General features: G+C 58.5%; 1 protein-coding gene across 2 annotated transcripts in view; it reads left to right on the forward strand.

Moving 5' to 3' along the window:
- CD82 (CD82 molecule) overlaps nucleotides 1-15,765 on the forward strand; it is a 50,683-nt gene extending 34,918 nt beyond the window's left edge. For both annotated transcript variants that reach the window (XM_030331765.1, XM_030331764.1), the window contains 6 exons: nucleotides 1,153-1,277; nucleotides 1,367-1,441; nucleotides 10,971-11,072; nucleotides 13,302-13,505; nucleotides 14,512-14,595; nucleotides 14,912-15,765. In XM_030331765.1, the coding sequence (XP_030187625.1) occupies nucleotides 1,153-1,277; nucleotides 1,367-1,441; nucleotides 10,971-11,072; nucleotides 13,302-13,505; nucleotides 14,512-14,595; nucleotides 14,912-14,989 (668 nt within the window). In that variant the 3' untranslated portion in view covers nucleotides 14,990-15,765. The remainder of the gene's footprint in view (nucleotides 1-1,152; nucleotides 1,278-1,366; nucleotides 1,442-10,970; nucleotides 11,073-13,301; nucleotides 13,506-14,511; nucleotides 14,596-14,911) is intronic.
- Nucleotides 15,766-15,990: the final 225 nt, after the last annotated feature.

Here is a 15,990-nt window from a genome sequence, read left to right on the forward strand (position 1 = left end):
TTCTCGCTCTGCCTCACGCATATTACTGCCAGACTCACACCCTCGCCTTCTGTCTCTCCTTCTTCAAATACGTCAGGCCCCCTGCTTCCTCCTTGCTGTTCCCACGGCCTGGAATGCCTTCCCCTCAGGTCTTCACCAGGTCACTTCTCCATCCTGGTCTCAGCTCACATGTCAGCTGCTCAGACCGGCCTCCCCGACCCCTCCAACCCACTCCCTGCCCTGTGGTTCTCTACCTGAGCTGGCCTCCGTGGCTTCTTGGCCTGCCCCTAAACCAGAGATCTGTACTGTTTACCTATGGCCCCCACGCCCCAGCCCACTGGAGGTCAGCTCCTCGGTGTCGGGACCTCATCAGTCTGTACCCCCAGCAGCCCAGCACAACGTCTGGCACGCGGCGGGCACCTGGGAGATTTGTTGGCTAAGTGAATGAACGAGCATCACGCCTACGTCAGCACGCGTGCCCCATGCGTCCGGGGAAAGAGCGTGGAATTGGGGGCGTGCAGCTTTCCACACCCCAGCTCGGCGCTTGCCCCTGGGCCTCTCTGAGCCTCTGTGAGGTGGCTGTGCCCCAGCCTACCAGGCAGGATGACGTCAGAGCTAGAGATGGTGTGCGTGAGGCTCTGGAGGGCAGTGAGTGGGCCGGAGAGGCTGGGGTTTATTATTACAGGGATAAGGAGGAAAGCAGGCCTTCAGTGTCTGTGGCCCCAGCAGAACCTGCCCGTCCGCAGTTCATTAACTCAGCAGATATTCATTCAGGTAGCTCTTTGCTGCATTAGACAGTATTCGGGGAGCTGGGGGTTCAGCGGGGACCAAAGCCCCTGCCCTCATCCGGCTCACCCCTTCGCGGAGCCAGTAGGCCAGGAGCAGGATACATCAGTAAAACATAGTCTTTGCAATCCTAAGTGCCCAGGAGAGCATTAAAGCAGGGCTGGGGATTGGGAGCCATGAGGGGGCATGGACATCCAAGGGAGGCAGCTCCCAAAGCGGGGAGGGAGCGGGTCCTTGGGTGGGGGCTGACCCCAGCACTCTGACTCCAGGGTGGGGCGGTTAGGAGCGGGCCCAGACCTGCGGGCTTTGCTCCGGACCGACGGTGGTGCGCTTCAAGAGGGTGAGCCGCCCCCGGGCTGCACTCAACGCCCCTCTTTCCATCCCCAGAGACCTCCTCCAGTTCGCTCAAGGTGGGGGCCTCCGTCTTCATCGGCGTGGGGGCTGTCACCATGTTCATGGGCTTCCTGGGCTGCATCGGTGCCATCAAGGAGGTCCGCTGCCTGCTGGGGCTGGTGAGTGCGGCTGGCCCGCCGAGGGGGGCGGGGTGGGGGGCGCCTGGTAGCGGTGCCCGGCTGACTCCGTGCTGCTCTGTGTCCCCCAGTACTTTGCCTTCCTCCTCCTGATCCTCATCGCTCAGGTGACCGCTGGAGCCCTCTTCTACTTCAACATGGGCCAGGTAAGCAGCCTCCCGGGTCCCCGCTGGGCGGGGATGGGCCCCGGGGGTGGGAGAGAGACAGGGGCCCTCTGAGTTGTCCCAGACTAACCCAGGAGGTGCCTGGCAGCCTCTCAGCCCTCCGGTCCCTGCGATCTCCCGTCTCGGGCAGAGTTGCTGCAGGGCCTGAACGCGGTAGCTGTGCCCCAGCACTTTGTAGCTGCAGGGCGGTGGGCGAGCCGCTTGCCCCTGTGCCCGTCTCGCCTTCCACAAACTGGGGAACTAAGGACGATAATACATTCAACTCCCAAGGTTCTGGTGAGCAATCAGTGAGATTACTCTGGTAAAACCCAGCACAGCGCTTGGCATGGTTGTCCTTGTTCTTAGGCACCTCAGCAGGTACTAGATCATGCCATGAGGCCCAGGCAGGGGACTGTCAGCAAAAACATTTGTGTCACAGGGAAGGCACTCAGCTTTAAGGAATAGAAAAGCAGGCTTACTGTGGCTTAAACCCGAAAGACGTCTGCCATCGACGTAACCAGAAGCCGGGTTTGGAGTCTCAAAGACCGTGCGTGCCATTCACTATGTGACAGCACTCACCTCACAGTCACAAGACGGCTGCCACAGCACCAGGCGCAACATCTGTGTTGCTGCAGCCGGAAGAAAGGGAAAGGGACAAAGGCAAAGTAAGTCCTCCCACAGCCTTCCCCAGACAGGGTCGCAAAGGCACCCCTGGCTTTAAGGGGTCTCCAAAGACAGGCACAAAGGAGAAGGGAGCCGGGAATAGCTGTGGGGTGGGCCAGTCGATTGTGACCGTCAAAGTTACCGTTTATGGAGCGCCTATTATGTGCACATGGTATGTTCTAGAAGCTTCTCCCACACGGTCTTGTTCTGTGGCAGCTGTGCACTGTGTTATGTTGACAGACGGGGAGGCAGGTGTTGAGAGGGGTGGGTGTGGCCAGAACAACAATAATAGTAACTAGAATCACCAGCATCCCTGCGGTTGGTTCAGCACATACCATATACTGAGTACAAGGCCAGCCACTTGACTTTCATTCTTTGACTGATCCTCACCATGCCCTCCCTCTCAGGGTAGCGTGTGAATCCCCGTCCTACGGGTGCAGGGCGAGGGCACCCAGCCAGCCTGTGGCCGGGCCAGGCGAGGGCACAGACTCCCGGACTCTCGGCCAGAGCTCGCCCCAGACCCGCTGCACGTGGCCTGTGACCCAGCTGACCCTGGGGGCCCTGCCTTCCTCCAGCATTACAGTTCTTGTCCACCAATGGGGGAGGCAGAGCTGGTGGCTAGCGGGCCCCCGCCTGTTACCACTTGAAGGTCAAGTTGCCTCAAATCACTCTTACAAGGAAGGTGAGAGAGCATTCAACCATCATCAGCCACTGACACCGAACAGAGCCTAGAACAGGTCTGGTACTGGCTGCTGCACGCACACGACAGTCACTGTGCTTTCCCCACTACAAGGCCTAGGGGATCGTGGGCATGGTACCCTCGTTTTGAGACATGGGAGCACAGAAATTAAGCAGTGTGACCAAAGGTCACACGGCTAGTAAGTGGCAGAGCCAGGATTTGAACCCAGGCAGCTCGCTTTCTGGGTTCATATTGGTGAAATTTGCTTTGCCGTGGTCCCTACCTGAGTCTGCCTTACTTATTTATAAATCACACCCAGCCTGTTTCTCCGGAGAATTAGAGCTGAATTCCAACACAGGCACAGGGTCGCTAAAATCAAAAAGAGAGATGGGAAGAGGAAAACCAGTGTCCCTGAAGCCAGGGGACGAGATGCTCTTGGTAGCTGAGGGCTAACTTGAATGCTGAGCTTCCTGGCAGCCAAGGCAAAAGGGGAAATAGTGGTTTCGGTAAATGAAAGGAAGTTCGCTTGGCGATCAGACAGGAAGGCAGTGTTTAAGGGAGGGAAACTCTTCCCAGTGAAAGCTCATGAGATCTGGTCTTCATTTCAGCCCTCTGGCACCCAGGGCTTCTCTGAGACCCAGTTCGTGGTACCTTATAATCAGGGTGAATAAAAACAGGGCCCCAGTGAGTTCCTGTGATTCAGAAGCTGGTCGACTCTATAAGGTTTTTGAGCGGTCCCTTTCTCATCCTCTGTGTGTTTCCCCATCTACGTTAATAAAGATGGCGCCCATGTACCGTCATCTATCGGATGACAAGCACATGCCAGGAGCTGAGTAGTAACTTGGTACTTGGTTCAGTTGTACAAGCATTTTCCAATTGAAGAAACTGAGGCTGAGAAAAGCAAAATGACTTTTGGACACAGCCACACATGACTCGGATGTGTGAGAGTGGAGAATTCCATCCCGATCCCTCTGACCCAAGGCCCATGCCTCCCGCTACAGTAGGCTGCCTCCCTGTGGGCTGGCATAATCTCTGCTTGGCCAGTGACCAGGAGCTCTGCCTCAGAGGCGTCCCACAGCCCCAGAGCAAGGCCTGTTTGAAGAATCAGGACTCCCGACTCCAGTCCAGACTGTCACACCCCACTGTTCCCTCCTCTGCCTCCTGCTTACCGCACCCCACCCCCCTCGGGCTCCACATCTCATGCCTCCGGGTCCCAGCCTGCCTCAGCTTGGCCCCCCTCTTCTCCTGGAAGGCAGAGGGACGTTTCCTGGCTCTGCTGGGGAAGTTCTGGCACCACTCTATCACCCCGAGTTGGAACGAATGATTTATTTTTTCTTTCCCAGCACATTGTAAATCCTGGTGGAAGACTAAACATGCCCTTGATGATGTTTATTCCTGCAGATGAGGTCCAGCTGGGGAGGTGAGCCTTGCTGAGCCTGAAGGGAAGAGGCCTTTTAAAAGCAAGGGCCCATCCTTCCCCTCACTCTCCAGGCCTCCGGGGCAGGTGGGAAGGACGAGCCACCGGGCCCCCCCTGAAGAGGTCTCCGGGGATGCCATTTGTCCTTCCTGCCCCAAGTTCTCAGCAGCCACTGTCCCCAGGGGAGCGACAGGGGAGGCTGGGAGCCTTGGGCAAGACACGTGGCCTCTCAGGCCCTGGGTTACCGCATCTGTAAATCGAGGGGAAGCCTGCTGGGCCCCCACTCCCAGGGCTGAAGCGAGCACACGCTGCAACACGTGTATAAAATAGGGTGGGGGCCAAGGCCTCAAGTCCACAACCTAATTGCCTGGGTGGCGATGCCTGCTCTGAGGCCCCCCGGCAAGTGACTCCGCCCGCCTCTCTGTGCCTCACGCGCTTCCAGGTGGACCGTGCGTGTCCACCCCCCCCCCTTATCTGCAATCCTGAAACCCAAGAACCACTTTGAAAGGCAAAAAATGCCACTTGTAGCTCATTTGGTGGCAAAATCAAACCTAAGCAGAAGCAGGGCTATTTGTGGCCTCTGTTTACCCCCATTTAGGAGTCCCTCGGGAACTATGAATGGGAGAGACCACGGGGCGTGGCACAAACCCCAGTCCCTTTCTAAAAGGGGAACCTCCTTCGGTGCCAGGGCACGCTGGCCCCAAGGGCCACCTCGGAGCGCTCTGCTGAGGATGAAGACTGTCGCCGCGTGGGAAGGGCATAGCGTCGTGCCCGCCCAGGGCGGACATCTGCTGGCTCCGTGGCAAGGGTCTACCGCGATTGTCACCGTCATTAACTTCACTGATGCTTAGTAAGGGCTCAGTAAATGGCGGCCGTACCTGTTGCCATTGGTGGAACCTGAGTATTAGCAAGAGCTGTGGGCACTGGGATTTGGAAGTGAAGATTCCCTCTGGCTGTTTCCTCATCTGACTATTTATCCAGCCTATTTAGTGGACACAGCCCAGGTCTGGGCTCCAGAGGCCCTGTGTTCTGGGGTGGGCTCGGACGATTTACCCGGCCTCTCTGAGTCTCAGCTGTGGTCTGGGGCCATTCCCAGCTCTGACACTCTGGGATCCTGACTTGTTCTCCGCAGGCAGTGGAGAGTGGGAGAGGGTCAGGAGGAAGGACGTGAACATACTGTTTGCCAGGATGTCGGGCACTGGCCTTGGCGTGCTTAAGCAGGCCATACTGCTAACCCGCCCACAACCCGCACGGGGGAGGCCACCGGGGCTTCGGTGGGTTCTACCGGGGGCTTGAACAGAAGGCCTAGGGGCTGAGGGCTTGCGTGGGCTGGGTGGGAGCTGCGGGGTAGAGGTGGTGACAGTGGCTGGGCCACACTGCTAGATGCTCCCCCGGGAGGCTGGTCAGGAGAACTGTGATGCCCTTCCCCCACCTCCTCTTTCCCACCTAGGAAGCTCAGAAGAGCCAGTGCGCCCACACCCTAACGTACAGGTGGTAAGACGGGTTCCTTGAGGACAATGCAGTTCTGTGAGATGCCTGCTCACTGTGCTGGAAACTTCCTGGTCCACCGGCCTGGATTTCTACCGGCCTTGGGCGTGGGCAGCTGGAGCCAGGACAGAGAGAGGTGGCCTTTCCCTTCCCTCTCGGGAAAGGGAAGAAGGCGTCCAAGCTGCCCTTCTGGAAGGGAATCATGGAGAGAGTGGGATGGAGACGGGCATACCTGTCAGGTGCTGGGGCCTGTGTGGTTCCATGGCAGCGGAGGGCAGTGCCTGACTCAGACTCTGCCCGAAGGAACTACGGGAGCCTGGGGAGTTCTGGGCTAGCTGCTTGTTGTAGACTGTGGCTGGCTTTCAGGAAAGACGGAGGCGGTGGGGACTAGGAATAAACAGGCTTCCCCCTCTGAGTTCACCATTGCAAAGGGCCCGCGTTTCCTTTCGGGATCCCAGGATGATGCCTCAGATCTGCTGTATCTGCATGCTTTTTTATTTTTTCATTTTCTTTAGTTTTTATTTTTGAGAGAGAGAGAGAGGGAGACACAGAATCCAAAGCAGGCTCCAGGCTCTGAGCTCTGCACAGAGCCCGACGCGGGCCTCGAGCTCAAGGAACGTGAGATCGTGATCTGAGCCGAAGTCGGACGCTCAAGCGACTGAGCCACCCAGGCGCCCCTGTATCTGCATTCTGGCAAAGCACTTGGCAATGTATCCTGTGGGAACCCCAGGAGAGGACAGGAAGATGTGGGTCCATTACATTGCATGGCCGGGGTGGGGGGGGCACCCTGTTCCTAGGGGGCAATTGACTGCATTAAAGAGCATGGAGAGAGGTCTGGACACCATCCCAAGGAGTGGTCAGAGGATCCAGAGAGGAGGGGGTAAAGGGAGACACAGTCTGGACTTGAGTATCTGAATGGTTTGTCCTGGGAGAGAGTGATTTGATTTGTTCCCGTATGCTCCCATCTGGGACTTGGGAGGAAGGGGGAACATGAGAACTAATAGGAATGGGTAGAAGTCATTTGAGCTCAACTTAAAGTGCATTGCTTGTATCAAAAGCCTCCCTGCTCCTGCGATGTGCTATTCTGTGAAGTACTGAGTTCCCCATCACAGGGAGCATTTAAGCAGAACCTGGACAAGTGTAGGAAGGACTGTTACATTCGGGTGACGTGCGGGACTCAAAGGTCTCTTCTCATTCTACCTTTCTGTGAAAAGCCACTGCAAGGTGAAATAAAAGCCCAGCATTGTGGTAACAGGGAGTCACCCCAGAGACTGGTGGCATCTGGCCTCAGGTGGAGACAGGGGGCGGCTTGCTGTGGTTGAGATCTCAGGCTTCTGGGGCTGCACGTATCAAGGTTACAGTCGTGTCTCTGCTGCTCGCTCACTACGTGACCTTGGGAAGTTGTTCTGACTCTCTGGCCTGTTTTCTGGGAAATGGGGAAGGTGGTGGTATTGGGCAGGACCGGGGCTGGCCTCTTGGGTGTGTGACACAGGGTCCTACACTTACAAGAGTCCATGCTTGGTGTATACTCTGATGGCTGTGTTGAAATTCTTAATCATTTTTTCTTTAAAAAAAAAAAAAAAATTTTTTAACGTTTATTTCTTGAGACAGAGCATGAACGGGGGAGGGTCAGAGAGAGAGAGGGAGACACAGAATCGTTTTGAAACAGGCTCCAGGCTCCCAGCTGTCGGCACAGAGCCAGAGGCGGGGCTCGAACTCACGGACTGTGAGATAACGACCTGAGCCGAAGTCGGACGCTCAACCGACTGAGCCACCCAGGCGCCCCGAAATTCTTACTCATTTTGAAGCAAGGGGCCCCGCATTTTCGTTTTGCACTGGGCTCTGATTACACGGCCGGTCCTGGGCAGGACCCTTCATCGCACAGATAGTGCCACAACCCAAACTGGCCGGAGCTGGCCGGAGGCTCGGCTGGATCCCAGGACTCTGTCCCTCTCCATCCCTCGCTCCTGGTCTCCTCCATCGGCTCCCTTCTCAGGCAGGCCGTCCCCAGGGGAGCCTGAGGTGGCCGCCAGCAACATAGGCCCTCATTCCGCCAGACTCGTGGAAAGAGAAGGTCCCCCCGGGTAACGAGCCCGTTCTTGAACCACTCACTCTACTCAGGGTGTGGAAAGCGCCAAGTGGCCGCTTGGGACTTGCCCGCGTCAGCGGGGGGAGGGACAGAGCTTCCCAGCCCTGTGGACGTATTGAGGGGTGGTTACCCCTGAGGAAAGCAAGTACCGTTTCGAGAAGGGAGAATCCAGTGCAGAGCGGACAAGTTGCGGAGGCAGGGGCGCGGTGAGATAGTGGGCATCTTCCCGCTCCCCCTCCCTGTTCCTTCGGGTCCCAGGAGAAGTACCTGGTTGCCAAGGTGACCTCCCTGAGCTCCCAACATGGCTTCCTGGGCCTCAGGATCCCCAGGCATCCGCTCCGGGCTGAACCAGCCCCACGCCCTGGCCCCTATGGCCCGGCTATGTCCTTCAGCTACCTTCTGGGCTGCAGGACGGTGTGGTGTTTCCATGGAAACCACCCAGCCTCGATGGAAACCACCCAGCTTCCATCACTTTCTCATTTCAGAGGGACTGAAATAGGGAAGTCCGGGCTGCTGTGGCAACCACGCTGGGGAATAAATAGAGTCTAGGTCGCTGGGGCAGACAGGTGGGACAGCCGTGGGAGAGGCAGCCCGCCATGCAAATGCCTCTGGGGACCCCCCTGCTTGCCGCGCCTCGCCTCGGGGATCCTCCGCCCACTGGGGAGAAGAGGTGGAGAACAGACGGTCAGGGCCCAAAGGCCCGAGACACGCAGGCAGCCGGCCCCAGCTGTGTGACAGGGGCCAGCCACTCAGCTTCTCTGGGCCCTCCTTGACACGGCCCTGACCTACTGCAGGGTCTGGCCATGCGTTTTAAGTGCTGGCAGGGCTTAATGGGTGAACACTTAGGCTGGGAATCAGACAAGTCTGGGTCTAAATCCCAGCTCTTCATGTGTTGACTGCGTGAGCCCAGCCAAGTTTTTTAATCTTTCTGGGCCTCGCCTTCCGCATCTCCGAAAATGAGGGACCGGTCTGCCCTGAGTCTTAAAATGAATCGATGCCCTCAAAGTGCTTAGCACGGTGCTGGTGCAGAGCACGCACTTGATAAAAGCTAGCCACTGTCGTTGTTGTGATTAGTACCAACAGGAAAGCTTTGCAAATCGTGAAGCTCGCGGTGGGGGGGGGGGGGGGGAGTGAAACAAAAAGTACCATGCTGGGAGTTGTGTCAAGAGGGAGAGGGGCAGAGAGCCCTCCTGGGGAGGGGGCTAGTGTCCCAGGGTTAGTGAGGGGGGGGGGCTAGTGTCCCAGGGTTAGTGGGGGGACAGGGAGCCATCCTGGGGAGGGGGCTAGTGTCCCAGGGTTAGTGAGGGGGGCAGAGAGCCGTCCTGGGGAGGGGGCTAGTGTCCCAGGGTTGTGGGGGGGGGGCAGAGAGCCGTCCTGGGGAGGGGCTAGTGTCCCAGGGTTGTAGGGGGGGGTCAGGGAGCCGTCCTAGGGAGGGGGCTAGTGTCCTAGGGTTAGTGAGGGGGGCAGGGAGCCATCCTGGGGAGGGGGCTAGTGTCCCAGGGTTGTGGGGGGGGGGCAGGGAGCCGTCCTAGGGAGGGGTTAGTGTCCCAGGGTTGGGGGGGGGCAGAGATCCGTCCTGGGGAGGAGGCTAGTCTCCCAGGGTTGTAGGGGGGGTGGGCAGGAAACAGGGAGCCAGGCCTGTGGGTCCATCCGGAGGATGTGGGTTCTCTGAGCGCTATGTGAGAGCCGCCTGTGGGGTTCTCGCGGAAACCCACTCACTGCACTATGAGCTGGGCTCTGAAAACCCCTGCCTGGAAGTACCTGTCCCATATCCTAATCCTTTCCCCAGAACCCAGGGGCAGGTTTGCGGCCGTCCCCTTAGCGCCCTGGCCCCTCGCCCTGGGGTTCTGTGGTGACAGCAGGAGGCTGTGACCAGCCTCTTCATGCTGATGTGCCAGGAAGGCCCCAGAACAAAGTCCACGGGAGAGCCCCGGCGGGGCCAGGCTGGGGCTGGCTCTTGCCCCCTCCCCCCCCCCCCCACTCCTACCTGGAGCCTGGGGCCCTCCCTGTTCTCAGTTCTCAAAGCCAGTTTCGGGTTTGCCTCCCTTTGCACAGCTGACTTGTTCCTGAAAAGCTGCCGAATCGCGAGCCTCTGTTTGGAGCTCCGCTGAAGGGCCTTTGGGGTTGAACCGTTTGTCCCCTGCACCCCTTCTCTGCCTTCTCTGCGAATCGCCGTTTTCTTGGTGGGGTTCAGGTGCCTCGCTCCGTCACCGAGGGACCCCGAATTCCCAAGCACAGAGGGGGATCAGGACGGTCAGGATCTGGATTTTGTGGGGCCTTGGCAGGCACGAGGATTAGTTAGTTGGGAGAGTGTGAGTACCAGCCTTGTGTGAGGCGTGGCACAGAGTACTCGCCCATTCGCTATTCAGGCACACCACTCCTACTCCGGCCAGGCTTCAGCAGGTACAGCCCTTGCTCCCATGGAGCTGACATCCCAGTGAAGGGGAGAGATAATAAATCCTGAAAACAAATGAGCACGGGACAACAGCACTAGGAAGGAAAACACAGCCTGCCTGCCCTTGCAGGACGAGGAGGGCCTGGGAGGGGTGGGGGGAGGGGATAGAGAAGGGATGTGTTCCATAGGGTGATCTAGGAGGACCTTTCTGAAGAGGTGGCATTGAAGCAGAGCCCTGGAGGAGGTGGAGGAGTGAGCCTTGTTAATATTTGGGAGAAGGGGAAAAACAGCTGATGGGAATAATAAGTGCAAAGGCCCTGGGGCAGGAGCGCGCCTGGCAGGAAGACAGCAAGGAGACCTGCGTAATCGAAGCAGAGGCAGCGAGAGCAGAGGAAAGGGGGTTTGGGAGGAGCAGGGGCCGAACAACGTAGGGCCTTGTGGGCCACTGAGGGGATGATGCTGGAATTCTTCCCGAGAGGGACAGGGGGCCACTGGAGGGTTTGCAGTAGTGACATGGAAAGATGCACATTTAAAGGGTCCTGCAGCCACTGACTGCTGAATAGAGCATAGGGCGGGAGTGGCTGGCCCTGACCGCTCCGGGCTTAGTGTGGCGGCCAGCAGGCGGCTGGCGCCCTGGAAGTACCAGGAAAGTAGTTGGAATGGACAGTGAAATGCCTTCAGGCCAAGAGCGTGTCCCTAGAGTTGGGGTGGGTGAGGAGAGAGGCCTTCTGAGTAGATGTGACCACAGGTGGCGCACGGGTTTCAGGAAATCTGCCTTTGATCTTGTTCTCCACTCTGCAGCTAAAGGAGGAGATGGGCAACGTCGTGACCAAGCTCATTCAGAACTACAAGGATGGTCACGAGGACAGGCTGCAGGAGGCCTGGGACTACGTGCAGGCTCAGGTGAGGCGGGGGTGGCAGGGACAGGGCGGCGTGAGGGTCCCGGCCTGTGTGGGTCTGGGTCTGGGTGTCCGTGTCCCTGACAGAACGTGCCAGTGACCGTGTCTGTGCGTGCGTATCTGTTGGGGGCAAGGGGGCCCCTGAGGCGTCCCCTTCCCTGGCGCCCCAGCCACCACAGTCCCTCGCTCAGGGGGCCCAGGGTCCTGGGGGCTGCCCGAGGCTCGCAGCGCTCCGGTCTGGGGTCAGGAAGAAGGCCCTCGTGTCACGCCAGGCTGGGGAGTGTCGGGAGTCCGTCCTGGGGGCTGAGGAACCATGTGCCAAGGCTGATATGCTCACACGAGTCTGAGTGGAGGCTACCTCTGGGAGGGTATTGACAGGACAGGTGTCGTGGGAACCTTCTGGGGTGAGAGGAAGGTTCTATCCAAATCCTGATGCAACTGGCAGTTAATGCCAGTATGTGTGTGTGAGCATCAAGCTGTTTGTGCCAGTGTTTGGGTATTCCACCTCAGTTACAGAGAGAGATCGACTGACTGAATGAATGAATGAATGGCTGAATGAATGAATGAATGGCTGAATGAATGAATGAGTGGCTGAATGAATAAATGAGTGGCTGAATGTCTGAATGAATGAGTGGCTGAATGAATGAATGAGTGGCTGAATGAATGAATGAGTGGCTGAATGAATAAATGAATGGCTGAATGAGTGGCTGAATGAATGAGTGGCTGAATGAATGAGTGGCTGAATGAATGAATGAGTGGCTGAATGAATAAATGAATGGCTGAATGAGTGGCTGAATGAATGAGTGGCTGAATGAATGAGTGGCTGAATGAATGAGTGGCTGAATGAATGAATGAATGGCTGAATGAATGAATGAATGGCTGAATGAATGAATGAATGAATGGCTGAATGAATGAGTGAGTGACTTGCACTCTGTGTTCCCAGCCTGCCCTGGTGGTGAACCATTCACCACACCCAGTGATGGCGAGGATCAGATGGGGCGAGTTCGGGGCGTGGGGGGGCTGTGTCAGCTGGAAGGCTCGGTGCGCGCAGGAAGATGTTTTCGTCACACGCTCCGTGTGACCCGTCATTGCTGAGATTAGAAGGAGGCTGCTGTCCCAAGATGAGCACGTACACCTTCAAGGAGTCTGGGGCAGAGCTGGGTCCCTCGAGGGATGGCGTGCACCCTACCGTGGGAGGTAGCTGACTGGTTGGGGGGTTCCCGAGGCAGACAAGGCCTCTAGATCATTCTGTCAGACGCTGCTTGGAACTGGGGCTAAGAAAGCTGACTGAGTCAGGCTCCCGGGGGCTGGAATACCAACTCTGACACTTCCTGAGCCTCAGTTTCCTCGTCTGTAAAATGGGGCTGTTGATCCATGCCCGTGTGCGATGTTTCGGAAGCCCATGGCCCTTACGCACCACGTGAGTGGGGAGGTTTTATTGTTCCTGCACAACCACTGAGACGTGGGCCGGTGGTGGCTGGGGACAGATCCTGGCACCAGTCAGGGTAGGAGGCTCTGCCTGGTGTGGTGGAAGGGCCCAGGACACCTGTCTGCTTTTGCTGAGCGTGTGAGGGCCTGGGGGTGCCCCTCAGAGGCGTCAGCCCCCCTGCCAGAGGAGGCAGCCAAGTTCCGGAGCAGATGAAGCCGGGAGGAACTACTGCCTGCAGCCCCGGGAGCCTGAGCGTGCTTGGCTCGCCCCCTGCTGGCCACCGGGCTGCCCGTCAGGCACCCGCCACCCTGAGATGGGAGGGAAGCAGGCGGGGGGGGGGCACAGACCACACGCCTGAGCCACAAAGACCACAAAGTTGAGCCGCTGGTCAGTGGCAGAGCTGGGATTCGAACCCGGTAGCCCGACTCTAGACCCCCCCCCCCCGACTCTTCGACTATGTGCCGTCCACCTTTCTTGTGTCCTATACAACTACGTTCTGTCTTTCAACTTGAACGTCCCTCCTGTTCTCCTTTATTATTTTTACTGCTCCCAATTTATTTTTCCTCCTGTTTTAATATTTATGGTATGTGTTTCCTGAAAGCCCCTTTAAATTCCCCGTGGCTCACAGAAGCCAAAGTGAAACCTGAACTCTGATCCTGGCGATTTGGGCAGGACCGGGGGCGGGGGCGGGGGGCTGGTACCTGAAAGCGGCAGATCCGAGCCTCCGTCCTGGGAGACCCCACCCCGGCCAGGAGGGCGGCCTGCCTGAGGGCCGGGGCCACAAGCGGCTGGTCTCCCCGGCAGGTGAAGTGCTGTGGCTGGGTCAGCTTCTACAACTGGACGGACAACGCTGAGCTCATGAACCACACCGGTGTCACCTACCCCTGTTCCTGTGAGGACCAGGAGGGGGATGACAGCTTCCCTGTGAAGACGGGCTTCTGCGAGGCCCCTGAGGGCAACAGGACCGAGAGTGGGAACAACCCTGAGCTCTGGCCCGTGTACCGTGAGGTGCGTGCAAGGTGGAGCTGGGGCTGGGCCTGGGGCACTCGTGGGTTCGGGCACAGGCCAGTCAGGCTTGCCTGGGCTACTCCTTCCTGCCTCCCCTCCTTCCTTCCCTCCTTCCTTCCTTCTTCCCTCCCTCCCTCCTTTCCTCCTTCCTTCGTCCCTCTCTCCCTCCTTTCCTCCTCCCTCCTTCCCTCCCTCCCACCTAACCTTCTTCTTTCCTTCTCCTTTCCTCCTAACCTTCCTCCCTCCCCTTCCCTTCCCTCCCTCCTTCCCTCCTTCCTTCCTCCCTCCCTCCCTCCTTCCCTCCTTCCTTCCTCCCTCTCTCCCTCCTTCCCTCCTCCCTCCCTTCTTCCCTCCCTCCTTCCTTCTTCCCTCCCTCCCACCTAACCTACCTTCCCTCCTTCCCTCCCTCCCACCTAACCTTCTTCTTTCCTTCTCCTTTCCTCCTAACCTTCCTCCCTTCCCTTCCCTCCCTCCTTTCCTCCTTCCTTCCTCCCTCTCTCCCTCCTTTCCTCCTCCCTCTCTTCTTCCCTCCCTCCTTCCTTCTTCCCTCCCTCCCACCTAACCTACCTTCCTTCCTTCCTTCCTTCCCTCCCTCTCTCCTTTCCTCCTTCTTTCCTTCCTCCCTCTCTCCTTTCCTCCTCCCTCCCTTCTTTCCTCCCTCCCTCCTTCCTTCTTCCCTCCCTCCCACCGAAACTTCTTCTTTCCTTCTCCTTTCCTCCTAACCTTCCTCCCTTCCTTTCCCTTCCTCCCTCCCTTCTTTCCTCCCTTCCTTCCTTCCTCCTCCCTCCCTCCTTCCCCCCTTCCTTCCCTTAGCTGTTCCTGCCCTTGATTCATCTGTTTGCTTGTCATTTGTACCTGCCTCTACATATTCGTTAATTTATCCATTCAAGGAGCATACTCCCCTCTCTGCAGGCCCTCTGCGCTGGAGACGGGCCCTCCTGGTGATTGTGCATGGAGGGGTGAGGCGGCTGGGCGTGGGTGACATGGCTGTGTTCTCCCCTTGCAGGGCTGCATGAAGAAGGTGCAGGTGTGGCTGCAGGAGAACATGGGCATCATCCTAGGCGTGTGTGTGGGCGTGGCTGTCACTGAGGTCGGAATCCTTTCCCCCCACCCTACCCCCCCCCCCCAGCCATATCCCATTGTCCTTGCCCTGCTGAGGCCCCCTGGAGGCTGAGGCCCATCAGCTTCTAGAGGCCCTGCAGCAGGCCTGGCCTGACCACTGCCCCTCCCTGGGCCCCTCTGCCGCTGGAATCACAGGCTGGGCATGAGGCTTTAGTTGTGGGTCTGCTTAATCCTGTGCAAACACCGTGACCCTCGCCGACCCGGACAGTGAGGTGCCGCTCCGGGGGCCTGGGTGGCCCTGCCTCCCTCTGACCCCCTCTGACTCTTGCCCTCTCCCCCAACAGCTCCTGGGAATGCTTCTGTCCATCTGCCTGTGCCGGCACATCCATTCCGAAGACTACAGCAAGGTCCCCAAGTACTGAGGCGGCTGCCGCCCCCACCTCCCTGCCCGTCCCCCAGCCTCATGGCTTCTCGGGGTCTCCCTGGCTCTCCTCCAGGCTCACCTCCCACCTCCCTCCCCCACACCATCCTGTGCCGGCTGGAAGCAGGGGGCTTTCTGGGGCCTGGACCCCTGTCCCTACCTTTTTGCCTCCAGACTTGAGCCCCGGGTGCTCTGTGGATCCTCAGCTCACCGCCAGGGTTCTCTTAGCAATCCAGAGAAAACGCTCCCCGCAGCGTCCCCGCACAGGCGGACTGGGTTTCTACCTGCCTTGGGAGCTGTATATATTGGATGGCGAAGTGTATTGAAAATTGAGGGTCGGGGTGGGGGTGGGGGGTGGATAAGGCACCCTGGGCTGTCAGGGGATGCCCACTGCGTGGGTAGACTTTTTTTCCACGATAACGCTTCTGTCTTTGGTTTTCACATTTTCATTGAAGGCAGTGGGAGAGGGCGGGCTTCGCCTGACCGTAGGAGCAGCAAGCCTTCCCTGGGCGGCCCCAGCCCCGGGAATCCGAAGGGCGAACCCTTGGGGCATGACACAGAGCTGACCCTGCATTCACCAGGATCCCGCGCTATCCAGGGACCGGGGGAAGGATGCTTTCCCCTGGGAGAAGCTAGGCTGGCCTGTCGTCTGCCCCCTAGGGAATGGGTGGGTGAGGCTGTGCCTTGTGAGGGGGTGGGGAGAGGCTCTGTGCGTAGCTCTGTGAAACATGTTCGAGGTTTGACAACTAACTATTAAAGAGGATTTGTAACAATCCAGTTGGCTGCGTGGAGATACTGCTTCTGAGGTCGGGAGGACCGACGGAGAAGAGGCCGGCGGCCCCTGAAGCGGGGCCCCGAGGGCCGTGGCTGGGAGGTGTTTCCACCGGGCCCACCAGGTGGCGCTGCTGTCCCAGCCAAGGAGCCCGGCGGAGCCCGAAGTTGTTCCTTCCTTGGCTACTTCCAGGCACCCCACCAGCCCCGGGCTGGTGAGCCTTTCATGCC

This window comes from Lynx canadensis, chromosome D1 (assembly GCF_007474595.2).
Source record: "Lynx canadensis isolate LIC74 chromosome D1, mLynCan4.pri.v2, whole genome shotgun sequence".
Classification (NCBI taxonomy): Eukaryota; Metazoa; Chordata; class Mammalia; order Carnivora; family Felidae; genus Lynx; species Lynx canadensis.